General features: G+C 48.5%; 1 protein-coding gene across 2 annotated transcripts; it reads left to right on the plus strand.

The window, feature by feature from the left end:
• The first annotated feature begins 423 nt into the window (after nucleotides 1-423).
• On the plus strand, nucleotides 424-18,943 carry ZNF219 (zinc finger protein 219). 2 transcript variants are annotated; one of them, XM_088655659.1, is made up of 5 exons: nucleotides 424-535; nucleotides 9,484-9,574; nucleotides 11,051-12,440; nucleotides 15,324-15,443; nucleotides 16,770-18,943. In XM_088655659.1, exons 2-5 carry the CDS (start codon nucleotides 9,569-9,571, stop codon nucleotides 17,591-17,593), a joined length of 2,340 nt encoding a protein of 779 aa, XP_088511785.1. In that variant the 5' UTR covers nucleotides 424-535; nucleotides 9,484-9,568; the 3' UTR covers nucleotides 17,594-18,943. The 2 variants fall into 2 exon arrangements, with proteins under 2 accessions (XP_088511785.1, XP_034991967.3); XM_035136076.3 differs by lacking the exon at nucleotides 424-535 and adding an exon at nucleotides 852-1,169.
• The last annotated feature ends 3,611 nt before the right edge of the window (nucleotides 18,944-22,554 follow it).

Here is a 22,554-nt window from a genome sequence, read left to right on the forward strand (position 1 = left end):
AATCTAGACAGTACCTTCCTCTGCCATGGCACTGCTGTATAGATAGGGACAGGCTCTGCCAAGCTGGGCATGCCAACCCAGCATCCCCTTTCTATCATGGCATCACAGAACAAAGCTAGGCTGTGTCTAGCTAGTGCCAGGCCAGTGTGCTACTCCCCACCCACCCCTGCAAATGACACTCCATCAACCAAAAAGAGCAGACTGCGTCAGGCTTCCCGCCCACCCACCAGTGTACAGCAGAGCAGACAATACTTGTCTGTGCCAAGATGGTGCCCTGCTCTCCCTCCTCCCTGGCTCAGCAGAGCAGCATCCTGCCACAACACAGTGGCTCTTAATCTACTTCCATTACGGCCCCTGTGTGCTTGGCTCTGCCACAGGCAGCAAATTCTTGACTATCACTGACCCCCCCTGTCAAACATCGTTCACAGAGCAGGCTGTGTCCCTCCGCAGGCCACTAGGATACACAGGCAACTTGGGTTGTGCCAGGGCAGTGCCACCCATCCTCGTGGCAGAATCTTTCTAGGGGCTTAATGGGGTAGGTTTCATCCCACCGTTCCCTTCTCGCTGCCACCTATCCACACCCCCACCCCGCCCCGCGTTGAAACAGTGCTCCTTCTTCCTACTTATTCCCTGCCACCATGGCAAGGGAGATCCAGATTGCTCTTCGCCGTGCCAGGCCAGCGCTTGCTTCCACTCCCGTGGCGATTTTCGTTGCGTTTTGCAATCCACGGCCTAGCAGAGCGCAGAGAGGCAGCAGTGGCAATCCTAGCCCCTGCGCGCCTCTTTCCCCATATCCCTCTCTTCCCCCCCCATAGAGTGCCCCCCTCCCTCGGGGAAAGGCTGCCCCCTCCGCGCCCGGCCGAGCGAGAGCGCACAATGGAGCCGGGCAATCCCTCGCCGCGCAAGGCTCAGAAATGCAAATCGCCGCCGCTGCCTGCGGCTCCGTACAATGGAAGGGAGGGAGGAAGGGAGCGAGAGAGAGGGAGGGAGGGAGGAAGGAAGGGAGAGAGAGTGAGAGAGTGAGAGAGAGAGGGAAGGCGAAGAGGAGAGAAGAGGAGAGGGGGGAGCCCCACTGGCGGGGAGGCTGCTCGCCCCGGCCCAGCCCCGACGACGCGGCGGGTCCCCGGAGCGCCCCCCTCCTCCTCCGCGCCGCCTCGCCGTGCGCCTTGGTGAGTAGCTGCGCTGCGCCGCGCCGCGCCGTCCGCCCGCCCACCGTGCGCCCCCCTCCCCAGAAAACCCGCCCGACCACTCGGCTCTCCTCTCTCCCCCCCCACCCCCGGGGCTCCCAGAGCAGGTGCATGGCAGCAGGGGAAGCGAGGCCCGTGCTCCGATCTTCGTCGCGGGGTGGGGTGGGGGGCAAGTCACCCGGCCGCGGGGCTGCAACCGGGCCAAGCTGTGGGGTTGCGCACCGCCTCGGCAGCGCGCGGAAACCGCCCGGCCTCGGCCTCAGGCTTCGTTATCCCCGAATGACCCGGTCGATTTCCTCCATGTCTTTCTAATAGATCCTTCTCTCCCCACCCCCAACCCCAGCCCCACTATTCCTCGTCGTCTCTCTCTCCCCCCCCCCGCAACTCCCCAGCCACGTGACTGTGATTGCAACTTAGAAGGGGGGTTCTGCTTCAGAAATCCGAGTAGGGGGAAATGTGGCGCGGGGGTGGTGGTGGTGTGGGCCCGTTGGGGCCATATGGGGTGAAGTCGCTTCTGCGGGAGGAAGGGAGGGGGGTTCCTATAGCAGGTGGCTCGGAGCCATGAGGGGTGGCGGGGTGGGGTGCGGTGGGGCGGGAGTGTATCGCGGCTGGTGTTGCAGCGACGAGGGCCAGAGGGCCATGCTCTCATTCCATCTCTAGGGCATCTCCCTCTCCCCGCCCCACATACTTTGTAAGGGTTGTTCCGAGCTGTCCCACAATCCCACATTTCTGTACCCTTTCAGTGGCACTAAATGGAATGCACACGGGGGGGGCTGTCCTCCGATGTACTGACCCAAGATTATTAAGTTATGACTCTCAGAAGCTTGAAACTTAAGTGGGGAGAGAGGGGTGTCTAAAGGGGGATGACTCGGTAGCCCTTAATCACTGGAACAGCCCCCTTTACTCATCCTAACCCCTACCCCCCCACTGGAATGTGCACTGGAGCATTTGCTCAGGCAGCTGCTCCCTTTGTTCAGGGTGTGTGGGGCGGGAAGGGGGGGTCAGCTCTGTGTCTTGCTGGGACAGTCACTCTCTTGTCTCATCTCACACGCCAAAGCGGGGCTGTGGTGTGACTGAGGGGACTGGCCTGCTCCCATGGATATATTTTCCCCTCTCCTCCCCCCTCTATACTCCATCGTGGCCTCGAAGTTGGCGAGAGTTGGCTTGAGGCCTGGCAGCCGCCATCCCTATTCCTGGGACCCCGGGGAACCTTGAAAAGCTGCCCCATTTTTCCTTAGGGTGCCTTCCCCTAAGAAGCAGCCATCTTGTTTGTTTCTGAATAAGACTAAATGGGCACCCAACACACACACCACCGTTAGGTACAGTTGCACTACATTATCATGTACCTCTCCCTCCCCATCACAAACAAGCAAGACAGGACTGTCTGCCTCCCTAACACTGAGTAGGCCCCAAAGACTTCATGGAGTGTGTGTGTGTGTGTGTGTGTGTGTGTGAAAAAAAAAGATTAGTCATTTGGGTACTGCTATAGGCCCAGCATGGCAAGGTGCCAAAATGAATCAGCTATCTTTTATGCAGGCTTATGAATACCACCAGCCTTGCATTGCTGCAAGAGAACAAGGCCTCCTGCTTGATTTTGGCAATACTTAGTGGAAGAACAGGCCTGTAATATTTTCTCTGCAAGCTAGACCCACCATTATAAGCAAGGGAATGTTCTATAAAAAAAGGTGTCAGGATAGTACCTGGTGTGCTGTTCCAAAATCACGGCTTAGTGTTAGAACCTGTTTTTATATGCCTCAGGGCACAATCATGTGTAAGAGACACTCTGCACATCGTCCAAGGCACTCTGTTATTAGTTCTTAATAGCAAAGAAAAGAGTGCCTCGGAGGATGTGCAGAGTGTCTCTTACACTAGTCACAGCAAGCTACCCTCAGCTCTCCCTGCCACCACATGAGAATACAGGGCAGACCTGCCTTATCAGAGGCTCTTAACAAACAAGATTGAGGTCTGCCCATTGGGCAAGTGTCCCCTCTTTTGAAGAGAGTTTGCAAGGAAATAATTAGCCAGTATGGTAAACTATAAGACTGCATGCCTTTCAAGATGGCAAGCTTTCAGGTTGCACAGAACTCTTGTAGACAATAATAAAAAGTTGGGCAAGACAGAGTCTTTTTTCCCGTCTGAGAAATGTTTCTATGCTTCTCATATGATTGCTTACTTACTCAGTCTATGTGAACCATTTTAGGGCTTGTTCATACAAGGTTATGTTATCCCGAGTTTGTTACTCTGAAATAATATCTGAAATAATATTCTTTGTCTACACAAGTAAAGAATTCCAGGGAGTCTCTTCTCACTCTTGCTTACTGTCTCAATTCATTCAAAAGTTGCTACATTTGCTCTGAGGCACACTGAACTCCACCTAGCAGCAATCACAACCCTGTTTTAGTTTACATGACCTGTTAGCCCAGAGTGACATAGGAGTCAAAGAGTCTCTGATTTTGCCACAGGTTGTCAAATCTCATTTCAATTCCTTCAACCCCTGATTCACCCCTTGAACGTGTAACGGGCCAGTGTTTATGGAGAGTTGAAGGGTTGCTATCCTTGAGTAATGAGGACATTTCTCTAGCACAGCCTTAAAGGTAAAGGGGCCCCTGACCATCTGGTCCAGTCGTGTCCGACTCTGGGGTTGCGGCGCTCATCTCGCTCTATAGGCCGAGGGAGCCGGGGTTTGTCCGCAGACAGCTTCCGGGTCATGTGGCCAGCATGACAAAGCTGCTTCTGGCGAACCAGAGCAGCGCACGGAAATGCCGTTTACCTTCCCGCCAGAGCGGTCCCTATTTATCTACTTGCACTTTGATGTGCTTTTGAACTGCTAGGTGGGCAGGAGCTGAGACCGAGCAACGGGAGCTCACCCCGTTGCAGGGATTCGAACCGCCGACCTTCTGATCAGCAAGCCCTAGATTCTGTGGATTAACCCACAGTGCCACCAACGGTTATAAATAGTCATGCTGTTCCCCATCCGTTGCACAAACCCTGGGAACTGTAGTTCTGTTAGGAATGCTAGGGCTCAGAAGTCAGTATTCTTGTTAGACTACAATTCCCATGATTCCTGGAGGTGGAGAGCTTTGACAGCTAAACTGGTATAAAACAAATAGGAATTTGCAGTAGCGTAGAAGAGGTCCCCTAAGAAGCTTTAAGGATACCATGGTTCCTTGGGGATAAGAATTGCAATCTGTGTTACAGAGAGTGTAAAAGCTGTGAAAGATACATACATACACAGTTGCCATCAGAAGTGAAGTGCATTCCCAGAGAAGTCTTAACTAAATTATAAACCTGAGGGCAGAGCCTATGGGTTATTTTTATGTAAAATGTGTAGCCTTTATAGGAATTCTAGAAATATTACTATGGTTATTAGTACTACCTCTGCTACTAATGATGGTGATGGCTGCAGGATTAAGGAAGAAGTATTGTTCACATGCATAATCTTATGATGCTGTATGAATGCTGTGGTTAAATTTTACTTGTTAAAGGTTATAATCTCCTTTTTTTTCTACCAGGTGCTATGGCACATGTCTTTAGCTGTGAATTATTTCTATAAACAGCAGGTGTGTTGACAAAACTGTTCCTGGGCTCGCTCACTCCAGATTGTAGGTGGCAAGACTGAATGTCCATCCATAGGAAAAGATTTCTTTCAGCAAGGGAACTAGATATGAAGAGCTCAAGCCGAACCTCCCTGATCTGCTGGCTTTTGTAGGTGCAGGAAGCTTTCAACCACGTGCACAGGAAGCCAGTTCTGTGAAAGGTATTGCCTTTCCAGTGTGACTATCAACTCCAGACAGACGTTTCTCATAGTTGCTCTCTTTTCTTCTGTGAGGTCTGTTGCCCTTCCGGAGGGGAGGAGGGGTGTCACATGATAACTGAATTCACAGCTCTGATTCACACATGCCAAACTTACAGTGAACGTCATCTAAGGTTTCTGCCCCCCTCCTGTTCACCAAAGCCAACTGTTTGGAATCTGCACGCCTTGGACCACCTTGTTTCTTGTTATATAGTCCTTTTTTTGCTGGCTTCTGCACAAATCAAAGCTGCTTCCTTTTCTAAGAAGGTGCTTGCAAGCTGTAAAATTGCATTTGGACATTTCCCTTAGAACGCGGGGGTTTTAAGGCACACACACTTAAAGTAAAGTGAAATACTTGGGACTTGCTACCTCTTCACACGATTTAACCAACCTATTGTTTCCGTAAATCAGTGTGATTAACGGGGTGAGTTTTCATTTTTATGGTTGAAGTGAAGATTCCAGTTCCTGCTTGTAATTGTGAGTACAGAACCAAGAGGTGGTTGTTCATTTCAGATTAATTAATGCAAGATCCTATCTTACGATTCTGCTGGTGTTTTGTTACCTTCAACTGGGAGGATAAGAGCCAGCTGGGATGCACCAATTGTGCTTAGTTCATCAGAGCAATGACATCATGGAGGGGGCTTGGCCCAAGGATCACCCTCTTTGTCCCATCCCTGCTCTTCTAAGGACAGTAGAGTCAGGTGAGCTGCTAACCCAATTTGCGCAGGGATTGTTTCACCACACCATCCCTGCATCCCATTGAAGGCTACTGCTTTGGGGAAAGAGAAAGGTCATATCCCAAGCCACTCACTGTGTAATGAAGATCCCAGATCAAACCTACTACCAGCTTCAAACCCCTCTATAATCAAATTAGCCCTGAAGCCCAGCTCTAATTCCAAATCAGACTGGATGGGTCAGATCCTAAAGACGCTGTAGGATTTATGTCACTATAATAGCTAGGGTTTCTCCTAAAAAATCTAGGAGTTGCAAGTTGGGTGAGGGTGCAAAAGAAGCTTTTTGTTTTCTTTTTTAAGAGATCCCTTGCTACCCTCACAAAACTACAGGCTTTGGGGAGGAGGGAATGGGAGAATTGCTGTGGTGTAGTGGTTAAAGAGTTAGGCTTGCAGAGATCTGGGTTCAAATCTTCATTCAGTTGTGAAACTTACTGCTTCACAACAGCCAATAGGGCTTGTTGTGTTCATAAAAAGGCAGGAAGAAATCCAGGTACGGTACTTTCTGCCTGCGAGCTTCTTTGACGTTGGGGAGGGGGGCAACAGATGCAATAAAAATAAAATAAAATGACTTGTTAAGCCAGCTGTTGCATAAATGCACTTGTAAGTCCCCCCCTCTCTCTCCTTCTGAATTAGGGTTGTGGGCTTTGTAGGAGCAGGGCATGCCTGAAAGCTGTGTAGAGGGCCCATTTCGGAGCGAGGGAATAAGTAGTAGGAAGAGCCAGCTGCTCATCCTGTTTCCTGGATTCCTAACATGATATTTACAGTCATCACGTTGAAGACTTGGCTGCCTTAATGCATCCATACATACTGAGCTTGGTAAAATATTTTAAATAGCTGGGCTCTGGCAGAGCCAATTTTTCAAGGATTTTGTCAGTCTTCTCTTCCCTTTTCCAGGGAGGAAACTATTGCAGGGAATGAGAGAACACCCACAAACACACAACCTCCCTCACCAGCTAGCCTTACCCCACTGCCACCGCCATCACTTGCTGCAATCTACAGGCAGGGGTGGGGAGCCGTAGGCCTCAGGGCCAAATGTGGCCCTCCAAGTGTCAGTCTGGACCTTTGGGACTCTTCCCCCCCCCAACCACATCCCCTCTCCCCAGGCCCAGTAAGGAAATTTTGCCCAGTGACCCTTCAAAGCCTGATGTAAGCCAGAGTGAGAAAAACTGAAGGAAGGCTGAATTTCAATGCACCTCCTTCCAGTGGTTCCTGATACTTTTGGGAGGCGGCCCTCTGAAAGTAACCATATATTTTCTCCAGTTATTGTCTTCTGGTGGGGAGAGGGGAAAAAGAGAGAGAGAAATGGGATAGGAGGGTTGTGCTTGATTGCGTCTGCTTCAGGAGAAAGGAGGTTCGAAAGAATCCATATATCGTGGGGTGTTTTTTTGCCATAAATTATAGCTTGACTTCCACATGCATAGAATTGTAAGAAGATGACAGCCTTGCCTCAGGCAGAGTGGGAGCGAGGTTTGGGTAAACATGTTGATCAGACCACACCTGCTTATGGTATTGGGGCATATCACATGTCTGTATCTTGGTGTGCAGTTCCCTGGCATTTGTCTTCCGCATCATCAGGATTTCAGACTTGAGGTAAAATAAAGCTATTAATCTATGGAGCTTCTTGTCAATAAAAAATAAAAAAAGGTGGCAACCAGCACTGTGTCAGTTCCTCTATCCCCACCCAGTTTTGCTTGATCTTTCTCAACGTCTGGCATTGTTTTCTCACATCTCTGTCTCTGCTTCTCTCTCCCTTAGAGCTGTGCTTCCTAGCCCCCAGTTTCCTTTTCTTCAGCCACTCTGTCTTGTATTCCCCCCCCCCTGCAAGAGCTTTTCGCCCCTACTGGCCTTTGCTCTGAGCAAAATGTTCCTCACAGCCAAAGTTTAATTGCCCTCACAGAAGTGGACACCCTTGGACACTTGAATGTTTGTGAACATTCCCTGACATCACAGTAGGTCAACTAATGGTTGTCAGGAAAGGAGTAGGGTGCAGAGCACAGCTGTTTTGGTTTTTTCTTATGTGCATGGTCCGAATTTATTCCTTTTGAGCTGGAATATCTTGAAATGGTGCTCGCAGAAGCCCGAAGAACACCCTATAGAGTTATGCATTTATGTTTCTATTTCATGAACTGCAGAGCCAAGTGTTTCTGTTTTTATTAGCTTCTGTGGAAGCGTAGGTTTTCTGTTATTCGGAGCCGTGGGTGCATGTTCTGCTGAACTCTGCAAAAACAATGGGATGTTTTACGTGCAAGCACTTGTACTGTGAAGCACTGAGAGACATTTCATGGTATGGGAGTTGTTAACACACACTTTGCCTATTTGTATCCCACCCCTTCCTCCAATGAGCTCTCTGCAGTCAGCATAGAAGTTATGGGTGTGGGGCCCAGAAGGAGAGGCTGCATGGGATGTCTTGGAGGGATGCACCCAGCCTGTGAGCTGGAGACCCCACTGAGGCCATCCATTGAGCCAAACCAAGCGCCCCTACCTTTACCCCACAAATTTTCCTTTGGATGATTCATTGGGGTAAGTTTTGACGGATTCGACAGGCAGTCAGATCAGGAAATAAATCCCCCCCAGGGATGTTTTGCCCTTCCCTGCATTCTTGTCAGACTTTGTACAAACTCTGCAGTGAAAGAAGATGCAGTTGAGGCTTTTCCCACACTTCTCCTGCCACTCACTCTGTCTTTTGGCTTGCAGGGTGGTGAAATAATTTCCTGCTGCAGAAGGTGGGAAAAGAGAGGTTGGGCAGGGCCAAGGGAGGGGCAGCAGTGAAGAGAAGCCATGGCTACACCCTGTTTTCTGCTTCAGAGGCACCAAGCTGCATGGCAGACAAAAATCTCCATTGCAAACTGGCAGTGTATTACCTGGCTTGGCTTTCTTCCTTTCTTCATCTTACTGCTGGACCAGTCCTGCTTTAGCATCCCCAGGAATGCTGGTCCGAGACACAACATGGGCAAAATTCTTGCAAGGTTCCAAAGGCTCTGTTCCATAGAGATAGAATAAGGACCACTGTGCTGTCAGCTCAAGGTTTACAACTTTCTCACCTTACTCTCTGGTTCCTAAAACAGGTTAAATCATCCAACTTAAATCATGCACATTGCATGTGGAAATTAGGGGGGGGATACATACTCAAACTCATGTCAACCTGGGAACAAATCTCTCTGCACTTGAACCCCTTCCCCTGATGTTTGGGGTCTCTTATGTCAGGATTGGGGAGCATGATGGGGTCTTCCCAACGTTGTGGGCTAAAACTCCCACCTGCCCATTGGTTATGCTGGCTGCGGTCAATGGGAGTTGGGAGTCCCAACTTGCAGGGTTCCGTTCCCTGCTCTACATACTCAGTGGTGAGCAAAATGCACCCTGGGCAAATCCAGGGGTACTTTAGTCCTACACTGTATAAGTTCCAGGGTTAAGCCTCGGCAGCAGAAATGTACCCAGATTGCTCTCTGGATGTGGCACAGATTAAGTCCTTGTGAATGAAAAATTAATGGCATTCGTCAAATAGTGAGCACTGCAAAATGGCAACTGTGCGCAGAAGGCCTGAGCTTTTCTTATTAAAATTCTTTTTTTAGTAGGAACATGAGAAGCTGCCTGATATACCAAGTCCCATCTAGCTCAGAATTGGCTGGCAGCTGCTTTCCAGGGTTTCAGGCAAGGGAGTGTTTCCTATCCCTGTCTGGATATGTTGAGGATTAAACCTGGGACCTTCTGCATGCAAATCAGATGTTCGACCTCTGAGCTAAAGCCCTTCCGTTTCTCCCCTTTCCTGCAGCTCATGTCAGGTGTGAGATGTCAGGTCACATCCTCCGTGCTGCCCTTTCATCAATCAACGACTGAAGCATGTGATCAGGAGCATCATGGAGGTAAGCCTGAAGACCAGGGTTAGGTGTGGCTGCCTAGGAGAGGGACTTAAATGCCCTTGCATATCAGCCACACGTCTGGGCTAGAGATGGGTAAGCTCTCCCAGGCTTATCATGAATTAGTTTGGAAAGTAGGATCTTCTTTCTCCAATCTCTCTCCTCCCTCCCTCCTTCAAATGGGAAGATCTTGTATAATTTTTTCCAAGCTGAAAGTCAAAGCCTGGAAAAATTACTTCCATTCGCCTTCTAATGGATGTAATGGAATGACATGACTTTATTACTTTTAATAGGGGAGGCTCTACACGCACAGAGAGACAGTTGAATTGTTTTATTTTCCACCTTTGATACAAATCCTTCCCAGGCAGGCTACATTCAAATCAAAATATAGCAATGAAATTACAGCCAAATAGTATCCTAGCATAGCAGTTCATCAGGATCCTTCCCACAGGGCAGCTGGTGTCATTTGGTAGGATGTTTTTTTGTTTGGGGTGGGGAAGGACAGTCCACTTGGGACAGGAGAAGCCTCTAATGCCTTCTTCATCAGCATTCTTAAGGGCTTCCCATGGGCAACTATGAGAGGAGGTATGAACCAGAAGGACACTTTATGTTCTTACACCTGCCTTGTAAGCTCTTGTTCCTTCCCACAGGGCAGCTGGTGTCCTTTGGCATGGGGGTGGGACACATTCCAGTTGGAGCAGGAACAGGAGAATGGGCAAAAGCTGAAAGGAGGTGGAAGCTCATCTCCTGTCAAAGAGTCTTTTGGAATGTAATGAAGCCCCATTGTTCCATCACATTCAAGAGGGGAAAACTGTTCCCTGCTGGGGCAGAGGAAGCCAGCAATTGGGGTAAAATGCGGAGAAAGATTATGGGGTTGTAAAGGTCATTTCTCCTTTGGTGTCTATGGGCCATTCAAGGTTCTTTTACTAGCCTAGCTCTAGAGAACTTCGCCTTTATCTCTAGTCCCAGCAATGGGTCTTACTGCTCTTTCCCCTTGTTGGGTTCCCAGCGAAGCTCCCTCAGCATGACGTCCCTATAGATCGATTGGCTTTCAGCCTATGGTTTTTCAACCTCCACTGTGGCAAAGGATTAGGTTTGGGCACCCGTTGCTGGAAGAGACCCTTGATCCACCCCTTTCCCGCTTAAGTACAAGCAGAGCTTGGCCTTCATATGAGGGAATACCACGTGGCTGTGTTATCACCTGCTAGTTTGCAGGCTGCTTTTGTAGCAACATAGATGGCCTTGTCTGCTTCCCCTAGGAGCTTGCATGGAGTAGCAGGGAAGGGTGTCTGCAGGCTGGCCGGCTGGCCAACTGCTCTGTGTATAAAGATTTAGCTTCATTCGCTCCTTCCTCCAGCAGTGAGCTGTTTAGATACACTGGAACAGCAGTGGTGTGAAAGAGGATTGCTATTATTTTTGCAGGGTGTGTGTCATTCCATGCTGAGGCTCCCACTGCCTTTCCCCTCCTTCTCGTTCCTGCAGGGTGCAGATTACCAGTTGCCTTCTGCCCACTCAGCCAGTGTGACCCTCTCTTCCCCATCCTCCTCCTCTTCTTCCTGTGATGGAGCGGACACCCTGGCTTTCAATGGGGAGCTGGACCTGCAACGCTACTCCAACGGGCCGGGGGGACCCGGGGGCGAGGCCCGCCCATACCCGTGCCCCATCTGCGGCAAGCGGTTCCGCTTCAACAGCATCCTGGCCCTGCACACGCGCATCCACACCAGCTCCTCCCCTCTCACCTGCCCCTACTGTGGCCACCGGGCAGGGCAGCGTGCCAGCCTGCGCCTCCACTTGCGCTCCCACTGCCCTGAGGCACGCACCCGCCTCAGCCACCAGAGCCGCCTGCTGCTTGAGCTGGAGGAGCGGGCGCTTTTGCGGGGGCAAGAGGAGAAGGAGGAGGAGGAGGAAGAGGAGGAAGAAGAGGAGGAGGAGGAAGAAGAACAAGTTGCTCCTGCTCCGCCTCCACCCCTGCCCACTTTCCGCTGCCCTTTCTGCAAGGGCAAGTTCCGCACCGCCGGCGAGCGGGACCGTCACCTCCGCATCCTCCACCAGCCCTACAAGTGTGGACAGTGCTCCTTTGCCGCCGCCCAGGAGGTGGAACTCCAGTGGCACAACCAGCAAGCCCATGGGCTCCCAGCCGCCCAGCCGCCCACCCCTCCTGCCCCTGTCCCCGCTGCAGCTGCCCCGCCTGCCCCTCCAGCCTCTGCCCCTGCCACTCCCTCAGCCGCCACACCCACTGAGTTCCGCTGCCAGGTTTGCGGCCAGGCCTTCACCCAGTCCTGGTTCCTCAAGGGTCACATGCGGAAGCACAAAGACTCCTTTGACCACAAGTGCCAGGTGTGTGGGCGTGGCTTCAAGGAGCCGTGGTTCCTCAAGAACCACATGAAGGTTCATCTCAGCAAGCTAGGCCTCCAGAGCGAACAAAGAGGGCCTGGCCCAGGCCGGTCTGCCCAAAGCTTACTCGTCGGCTGCGAGGCCCTCTACCCTTCCCTCCTCTCCCCTCGGCCCACGGATAAGGCCAGCACGGGCAATTTCTTGGGCTACGGCGATGCCAGCTGCGCCGAGCGGCTGCAGGCCACGGCTCGGGCGGTGGAGAGTGGCCAGCAGTGGAGAGAGCGCTCTTACGCAGGAGGTTCCAAGCTGGCGAGAGAGGACCCGGGAGGGAGCCACCGCTGCCCAGATTGCACCCGGACCTTCGGCACATTCCAACAGATGGCCTTGCACCGACAGAGCCACCTGTCCCGAGAGAGGGAGTGGAGCAAGGGGCAGTCTCTGGGCTCTCACCTTCTTGCAGGACACTGGCTCCCCACAAATGTCAGAGCCTCCACAGCAGCCAACACCAGTCCTTCTCTGCTGACCCAGGAGGAAAAGGGCAAGTATGGACAAGCAGAGCATAGCTGCTTTGGGATTTGGGTGTTTTTTTTTTGTGGGGGTTACCAAAGTGGGTCTCGCATATCACAAAGCAACCTCAGATTCTAGACCAACCCCTGTTTTTGAGCTTCCTCTAGCAAAATAAAAAATGAGGATGTGGGTGGGTTACATTCCATAGCTAGGCTGGTTTTAGCTGAAAACTGCATTTCCCCCTCTGTTTTATAAAAGGATATGTGTGAGGGGTGGAGGAAGAGATTAAGGGATATGTCCAGTTGACAGATATGAATAAAGGTCAGGAATAAACTAATAGAATTGTATCGGTAGGCCAAACCCAGCACCGAAGCAACATACTGGATGGAAAATGCTTAACAAAACCATATGTTTAAAATAATGGTGTTTAGCAGTGGCCTGGGTGGTGGGACATGGTTGCCACTATTGGGTAGCATCCAAGGCAGAAGACCCATGTACAGTATTTACTGATGTCCACCTTTCCTCCAGGCCCTCTAACAAAACTGCACAGGAGGCTGATGATGCCATGGATATCAGAGCGCATCCCACCAAATAGGCTGCTACTAAATTATTTAAAACATTTAAATAACTACCCTAAAGGGATAGCCAACATGGAGTTGACCAGTTGCTTTTGGACACCAGTTCCCATCAGCCCCAGCCAGCATGGTCAGGGGTGATAGGAACTGTAGTCCTTAAATATCTACAGGGCACCACTTTGGCCTAAACAACGGAGTGATTACAATATAAAATACAAAATAAACCAACGAACAAAAACCTTGTAAAGATATCACGCCTGGAATTCTGGGAAGGGCAACAAGCCTGGAATGCAGTTATCTACGAATTTTACCTCAGAATGAGCAAGAATTCCGTGAGACCCAAACAATAGCTCTCAGTATTCAAAATATTAATTGGTGTAGCTGAAACATTTCCCTGATGCTCTACACAGTTTTGCATGATTGTACGGTGTCTCACCTCTGCCTCCCAGTTAAAACAAGTTTGGGCAAGGGGATGTCGGTGTCATGAGACCTTGTAGCTTTCTGCATAAGCACCCACATGCACCCACACCCAGATTCTGCATGAGGAAAATTCAAACTCTTGTCTCTTGAAGGAAATAAACTGCACTGATGCAAATAAATGTTTCCTCAAGTGATTTTACAACATTCCTTCAAAGCACATATCCGCACAACAAATGCTTATCTGTTTTATATTGTTCCACTGTTCCGGAAGCCATACTGTTTTGCTGTTCTCCCAGTAAACCTGGGGAACTGTGATAATTGTTCTGAGAACTTTTTTGGAACCTGTAACTCCTCCCTCCACAGAACAGCCGTTCCTACCAATTCCTGATTGGAGAAAAGGCCTATGAAGCCATTTTAAGCCTATGATGTAGAAATGTCCTAATTCTCAAGTCTGCCACATTGTTTAGCTCTTTGAAAAAAATTTGCAAGGCATGAATCACATGCTGTGTCACCGCCATGAGGCGATTTTACCATGTCATTTTTGTATGGTGGATGTGTTGCTTAAATATGCCCTCAGGTGGCGAAAGCTGGGATTTACCACACTGGTTAGAATACCGGTACTGTAATTGGAAACTAGGCTTTGAGGTTATTATGTTTAGTGTAGTAAATTCCATCTCTTTCCACCGGAGGGTGCATTAAAACATGTTCACCATTCCCAAAAAATCATGGGCTCATTTTGTGCTTTGTATGTATGTGTGTGTGCATTTCTTCTTCCTCACAAGACCAACATGAACCAACAGTCAGACAGCTAACTTGGTCCTCAATACTGACAAGTACCCAATACTTCCGCCATTCTCACTTTCAGCTACCCACAAATATTATTTCTCCTGTCCTTTGGCAGAAACCTTTACAGGAGAGAAAAGGGAAGGAAGCATGGTGAGGTTGCCTAGCAACTTGGAATGAAATAACTAGCAAATGTGCTTTCCACCCCTCGCTTCTTCTGCATAGGAATAGACATAAAGGTCATGTTCACATTTCATGCAAAAGTTTGAGCTAAACCATAGTTTGGGGTGATGTGAATGAGGGTGAGTTGGAAAGCTTTTGCTTAACCATAGCTTGTTATGTCATCTAAACTGGCAAACTATGGTTGGTTTGAAGCAAGCCAATGTGAAACCATGTTGCTGACCAAATGGTTTTTATTTTAGACTTGGCGTGTGAGGGTGCAGTATCAATTTTTCCAGTCAATTTTAATTTAATTTAAATTAATATATATATATGTGTGTGTGTGCCATATGACTAAGAAAAAAGAAGCAGAAAAGCTGACATCACAGTCAGACGTTAATATAACAAACAGAATATCTCTTTAAAAAACCTCAAACCAACCTATCAAAGTCAACTTCTGTTGTCACAAATGATTCTTCCTCTATTTCCGTCTTCAAAAACATTAAAAACACCACCATTTTTTGACACATCACTGCATGGTGTGTGTGATGTTTGTGAACGACTGCATTTTTTTTAAATACTAAAGCGTTCCGTGTAATCTTTACCCAAGCCAATCTTCTATCGTTGGTGTGTGTTTTCAATTCACAACCCGCCTGCCCCCGTTTGGAGCAGAGATCATTTTTTGCAGCTACTATGTTGGGCTACATTTTGAAACAAAGATGACAAATTAGGTACAGATCCAGACCTAGCAATGTAGTTGCCATGGTTGTCTTTGAAGGCGTCATCTGTGTTGGGGTGAAAAAGTGAGACACCTGCAGCACTTGTGGATGTGGGGGGGGGGGACTATGTTCCTATAGCTCTAAAGAAGAGCAAAGCGGGCAGAGAAATCATATGTAAACCATACAGAGAAGGGTCACGAAACCTTGCAGTCCCCTCGTACTAAAAATCTCCTTCCCTCCTTGCTGTGTTTTCCCCAGACATGCAGGGGCAGTCGCGCCTGGACGGCTCCCGGCGGGGCACTGGGAAAGATTGTCCGTTCTGTGGGAAGTCCTTCAGATCCTCCCACCATCTAAAGGTGCACCTCCGCGTCCACACAGGTAAGATCAAGATGCGGCAACAGTGGGGTAGGGTTTGCCTAAACTGGTGGAAATGAGCAATACCACACGGGTGGAACCTGATACCATCTGAGGCAGCTCAGACCTCTGTACAGTCGTACCTTGGTTGACAAACACATTGCAAGTTAAACCTTTTGGCTCCCGAACGCCGCAAACCCGGAAGTCAGTGTTCTGGTTTGCAAACGTTCTTTGGAACCCGAACGTCTGACGGGGCTTCCGCGGCTTCCGATTGGCTGCAGGAGCTTCCTGCAGCCAGTTGGAAGCCGTGCCTTCACTTCCAAACGTTTTGGAAGCAGGTAAAACCCACTGTTCTTGAACACAAAACTCAGACAGCCGGTGATGCTGGGAGCACTGGAGAGGTTGCAAAACAGCGCCCTCTAGAGACGGCTACACTGGTACTGCAGCTAGGAAACCTTCCCTCTCCACAGCATCTCAGCTCAGCTTTGTAGACTGGGATAGGTCATGGGTCGGGACAGGGTGGGGCCAATCACAGGGATGAGCTGGGGGTGGGGGGAGGAGGGGGCAGAATAGCTCATGTGTCAGAACAGGGTGAGGGCAGTCACAGGGATGAGCCATAGCAACACATGGCAAGGCCAGCTACGGTAGTTGTGTATAAAAGCACCAATTAAAATGGTGAACTAGATTAGTAGGCTGATGAAATGTTTTTGGGCTAACAACTTTGGGGGGGCATTTATTTATTATTATTACATTTTATATCCCACCCTTTCTTCAAGGAGCTCAAAGTAGCTCACATAGTTGTTGTCTCCATTTTATTCTCCCAACAACCTTGCGGGGTAGGTTAGGCTAAGAGACAGTGGCTGGTCCGTGGGAGCTTCCTTGCAGGGGACTGAAAACACTCACCACACCAGACTGACTTATTTGCAAGGATGTTTCATATTTTGTCTGTTGGTTCCTTGTGAGGCTCTCCACCTTAGAGAGGAAATGCAAAGTTGTGATGCCACAACCCAAAGGCCCTGTTCTGCCTATTCATTGATTTAACCTCCTCAACAGGTAGAACTTGAAGTAGGGCCTTCCCTGTGTTTTCTTCAACACTGGACAAATAGTAATATTCTGATCGCACTGTAGATGGTTGGTGCTTTTCGCACAACTCTGCAGGGTTGCCTTTATTCCTGCTTTATAGTTTGGGGAAACTGAGATAGAATGATTCACCCAAAGTCCCTCAGTTAGTTTGTCTCAGAGGTGGAGCTTGAACCAAGGGCTCCCAGGTCCAAAGTCAACTGTCTAGGAAACAAGAAACAACACTTGTTTGCTGCCTTTCCAACTTGCCTCTACCATTTCTCCTTGCAGGTGAGCGCCCGTACAAATGCCCTCACTGTGACTATGCTGGCACACAGTCTGGCTCTCTCAAGTACCACTTGCAACGCCATCATCGGGAGCAGAAGAGCGCTGCGGCTGCAGCAGCTGCTGCAGCAGGAACACTGGAACGGTGCCACATCCCCCTCGCTCCCACCACAGTCCCTGCCTTTCCCACCACGCAGCTCGCCAAGAGCCACGGGCCCTTCCTGTCTCTCGGGAGCTTGGGCGCAGCTCGGTCCCGCCCATCCCGTCGCAAGCCGCTGCTCAACGGGAAGACCGACTTCCAGCCCCTGGACTTGTCACTGCGCCCGGCTTTGGCAGGAGGAGCCCTCCACCGCTGCCAGTTCTGCCCCTTTGCCACCTCGGCTCCTGAGCTCATGGAATTACACCTCCAAGTCCACCACAGCCGGAAAGCCCGAACCCGCCGCTGCTCTCACACTGCCCCTAAACCCCGGGGGGTGGCAGAGGAGGAGCTGCCCGAACCCCAGAGCCCCCAGCTGAAAGCACCCGAGTCTCTAAGTCCAAAGGGGGAGATGACCAAACTTCAGAACCTCTGGTATTCGGAAGACCAGGGAGAACTTCCCAGGCCTGAGTTGCCCCGCGGGAAGAGGACGCCCGATCGAGCAATAGTTGCCAGCCTCTCTCCTGGAGCTGCACCAGCTAACCAAGATTGGGAGAGCCTGTCGCAAGACTCGGAAGAGCCAAGAGCTGAGGAGGAATTGTCTGGCCCCAAGGTCCAAAAGGGTCCACACCAGGAGACATCTAAGACAGGCCAAGGCCTCATGGAATTGCAGCTGGAGCCAGTGCAGGCCTGAGTACATCTACTCTGCATATATAAGCCAGTTTCGAGCCTGTTTAACTGTCATGGCAGCTCTCAAGCAAGGGACCCTGGGAACTGTAGTTCCTTTCTATGAAGCAGCAATCTCTAATAAAGAATTCTCAAGCACCCTACGAATCTACGCTTCCCAGAGTTCACAGGGAGGGTCTTGGATAGCCCCTAGCTTAGTGGTAGAGCCCATGCTTTGCATGCATTAAGGTCCCAGGTTCAATCCCTTTTATCTCTAGCCAAAAGAGGCAGGGCTCGGAGAGGCCGCTGCCGGGGACCTTGAACGGACACGGCCAATTAAAGCAGAAAACATGGGGCTCGATGGACCAATAAATAGTCCTGCGCAATAAAAGGCAGCTTCACAAGACAGTTGAACCAGTTTCAGACCTGTTTACATTTGTAGTATAGAGATGCAGAGACCAGAAGAGGCAGCTAGTAAGATGCCACTCCACAAATGACAGGCTGTTGAGAGGTGTCAACATAGAAGGTAGTAGGGTTGTCTTTTTGGAAACAGGTTTCTGTGTCTTTAATAGCAGCGAGGCAGGTGGAAATTCAAGAGGTGCAGATCTTCTCTGTCACGGAGCTGTTAACGGTACAGAAGGCCTGTCAGGAAAAGTGCCAACCTTGGGGGGGATGTAGAAGGGAGAAGCTGTGATAACGGCTGGGGTGTGGAATTGGTTAAGGGGCAGTGATGCTGTTAAAAGTCTTTTTTTAGTCAAACAGGGTTTTGGGGTGAGGTGGCTGGAGTCCATTGGATTCCAATGCCTTGTTCTCGCCTCAGTTCTGGGCTTCATGCTGCTTCCTGTCGGTGCCACTGTCTGAGAAATTGGACCTCGTTGTTGGCACAAACATAGGGTTGATAGGAGGCCCCGTAGGGAACAAGACACCTGTGGTGTATACCGTTTTTGTAAAAAGGGGAGCATTTATGTGGGCGCAGCTTTCCCTCTCCGTGGTGCTGCTGCTATGGCGGGAGAAGCTGGCCCTTTCAAAATCCCCCCCCTTTAATGACACAGGAGCCCTATCTCCATTAGCCTGTTTACCCTGTTGAGTGCCACAGAGGCAAGACAGGCCGCACCAGCCACTCTTGGCCTAAGGGGACTTCCAAGCACCTGTGTTGGGGCCTTGTCTCCATAGCAACCAGGTGCTACAGTCTTGTGTGCGTAGCAAGCAAGCAACCCAGTGCCAGTATGTTATCTCCGTAGTGACCCAGGAACAGAGCCCTGTTTCTGTAGTGAACTGGCATGTCAGGGAGCTTGACAACTTCTAGAGTTTTCTATTTTTTTATTGTTTTTCTTGTAGAAAATTTGAAACTGGAAATAAAAATTAAAATGAGAAACAACTAATGCTTCATTCAGTGCTTGTGTGAGTGTGATCAGTGTTCTCAATGCAATCCCTGTCAACAGATTTAAAAGCTGCTGCTTCACATACCTTTTTTTTGGGGGGGGGGGAGAAAAAAAGCCCCTAGAACAACTGCAGTACTGCCGTAAGCTGACTGTCCTTTAAATGGTGCAAAAATAAGTTTTACCAGATTTTCTGCTTCTGAACATCTGAGAACCGGAAGCTAATTCCTAAAATTGTATGTGCCTGGGTTTGAGCTCAACTAAGTCATATTAAAGAATCTCATGGCGCCTTGAAGACTTAACAATTTTACTATGGCATAAACTTTCTTGGGTGGCTTGATGCATCTAAGTTTAGAGGAGGAACAGAGCCACCAAATTATACGGTAGTAGTTTCTGCATCTTCAATATATTTCCAAGGTATGCAGAAGTATATTTGTATGCATTTTTAAAAAACTAGCCTGACAAAAGATCTGTGGTCAGTGCTCTCCAGGACCTACAGAATGAAGGTGTCAGCTTAAAAAGAACAACAACCAAATGCTGGAGGTGTCAGGGTTTTTTAATATAAAAAAAGAAAGAAAGTGGGAAGAGGATTAATATGCTTGAATAAATAAAAATGTACAGTATTCTGGAGTGAGGGGTGAGGGTGCGGGATACATGCAATGATTGTTTTTTTAAAAAAATAATACACTGGGTTCCTTACGACCTGTTTATTGAGCATTAATTCTGATTTGCTTGAACAAAGCATATGAGGAGGTTATGGCGATGTCTGATCTTTATTTATTGAGCATTTGTACTGATTTGTTTGCAGGGAAGTGCAAGAATAAGCATCCTCATTTGTTTGTGCTCATTTACATGCCTTCCTGTCAGTCATTTGTCCCCATATTCACACTTTTTAGTGCACGTCACTGACAGTCTCCTAACCACATTTTGTGTGTCTCTCATGTATTATTATTACTACTACTACTACTAATACTAATACTACTACTACATCAGAGCTACAGAGCACTGTAATCCAGCGAACTCCGCAAATCTAAATTTCCAGTATGCAATTGAATCCCTTCTGCAAAATACAATCTAGAAGTGACTGATGGCAAAGTTTTTCCTTCCTATGCTCCCTCTCCCAATGCGTTCTTTCTCTCCTAGCTAAATAGCACAATCTGGAAAGGTTGAAAAACTATTCCTAAACCTCCCTACCTCCCTTCTGTTCTATATAGGCTGGAGCTCTATATAGGAAGAGTCGTTTTAGGAGTTCTACATAAATCTTTTCTACTGCATTATATCTTGTATCTATGACAAAAACTTCTCTATTATGATTATTTTGTCATTTTTTATACATATTGGTATTTGGCATTAAATACCACCTGTACATCATTTTAAGAGAGTTTTCTCTTAATGTGTAACAAGCAGTAAATTTAATATGCTTTCCCCATAACTTTCCCCAAGAAGCCATTATCAATATTATGACATAAATCTTTAGCCCACTGTATCATTCTTGCCTTAGCCAATTAATCTTTAGTATCCCATTCTAATAACATTTTACAACCTTATTTTGAAATCAGATTTTTGTCCTATAAAACCATCTAACTTGGTGATACTGAAACCAATCTGATACCAGGTCTTGAATTTCTTTTTCTTTTTTAAAAAAGTTTATACCGATTTTCAGTATAACTTAATATAAGTCCTCAATTCGTCTTAATACGTAGTTATTTCTTTTGTAGCACAAGCGTCTATGGGGGAGGGAATCAATTTGTCCAAATATTTTATATCCTTATTCCTTTTCTGTTTAAGTGCATTGGTACAGCAAATGGAGGCCACAAGCGGATCTATGAACTTGCCTTTAAGATTTTGCCCTCCATGAGTGCAGTGAGCAACTGTTCTGGCTTGTCCTCAGAAGCACATGAAAATGGTCAACAGCCTTTCCTCCCCTCAAGGCCTGCTAACTGATGAAACGTGAGAGAAGATTCCTTTGAGATTTATGGAGTAAATGCCTCATTGTTGTTGTTTAGTCGTTTAGTCGTGTCCGACTCTTCGTGACCCCATGGACCATAGCATGCCAGGCACTCCTGTCTTGCACTGCCTCCCGCAGTTTGGTCAAACTCATGTTCGTAGCTTCGAGAACACTGTCCAACCACCTCGTCCTTTGTCGTCCCCTTCTCCTAGTGCCCTCAATCTTTCCCAACATCAAGGTCTTTTCCAAGGATTCTTCTCTTCTCATGAGGTGGCCAAAGTATTGGAGCCTCAGCTTCACGATCTGTCCTTCCAGGGAGCACTCAGGGCTGATTTCCTTAAGAATGGATAGGTTTGATCTTCTTGCAGTCCATGGGACTCTCAAGAGTCTCCTCCAGCACCACAATTCAAAAGCATCAATTCTTCGGCGATCAGCCTTCGTTATGGTCCAACTCTCACTTCCATACATCACTACTGGGAAAACCATAGCTTTAACTATACGGACCTTTGTCGGCAAGGTGATGTCTCTGCTTTTTAAGATGCTGTCTAGGTTTGTCATTGCTTTTCTCCCAAGAAGCAGGCGTCTTTTAATTTCGTGACTGCTGTCACCATCTGCAGTGATCAAGGAGCCCAAGAAGGTGAAATCTCTCACTGCCTCCATTTCTTTTTTTGATGTTGAGCTTCAGACCATATTTTGCGCTCTCCTCTTTCACCCTCATTAAAAGGTTCTTTAATTCCTCCTCGCTTTCTGCCATCAAGGTTGTGTCATCTGCATATCTGAGGTTGTTGATATTTCTTCCGGCAATCTTAATTCCGGCTTGGGATTCATCTAGTCCAGCCTTTCGCATGATGAATTCTGCATATAAGTTAAATAAGCATATAAGTTAAATAAGCAGGGAGACAATATACATTTTATGTATAATCTATTTTATGCCTCATAAAATAGATTATTTAAGCATCATACAAAGCAAACAAACCATTAGGTTTAAAATCCAGCACACATAAAAGCCAAATACAAAACTTCCTCAAATGGCCAATGGCTATACAAGATATACTTTATGTGATTGTTGTATTTTTTTTTCTTTTTTAGAATAATGGTATGTCAGTATTGCTGGGACGTGGGTGGCGCTGTGGTCTAAACCACAGAGCCTGGGGCTTGCCAATCAGAAGGTTGGCAGTTCGAATCCCTGCGACGGGGTGAGCTCCTGTTGCTCGGTCCCTGCTCCTGCCAACCTAGCAGTTCGAAAGCATGTCAAGTGCAAGTAGATAAATAGGTATTGCTCTGGCAGGAAGGTAAACGGTGTTTCTAAGTGCTGCTCTGGTTCGCCAGAAGCGGCTTTGTCATGCTGGCCACATGACCCGGAAGCTGTTTGCGGACTGTTACAGAAAAAATCCAGGTGCGAGGCTGCTCAGCCATCCAGCTCATCGGGCAGAGCCCGCGGGTCCCTGCGGAACAAAGAAGTCCAGCCACCAACTGGAGCAAATAGCGTAGGGGTGGCCAACTCCCAACAGACTGCGATCTACTCACAGAGTTAAAAACAGGCAGTGATCTATTCCATTGATAATGATGATGATGATGATGATGATGATAATAATAATAATAATATATTATTTGTACCACGCCCATCTGGCTGAGTCTCCCCAGCCACTCTGGGCGGCTCCC

Source organism: Zootoca vivipara, chromosome 12 (assembly GCF_965207765.1).
Source record: "Zootoca vivipara chromosome 12, rZooViv2.hap1.1, whole genome shotgun sequence".
NCBI classification, from domain to species: domain Eukaryota; kingdom Metazoa; phylum Chordata; class Lepidosauria; order Squamata; family Lacertidae; genus Zootoca; species Zootoca vivipara.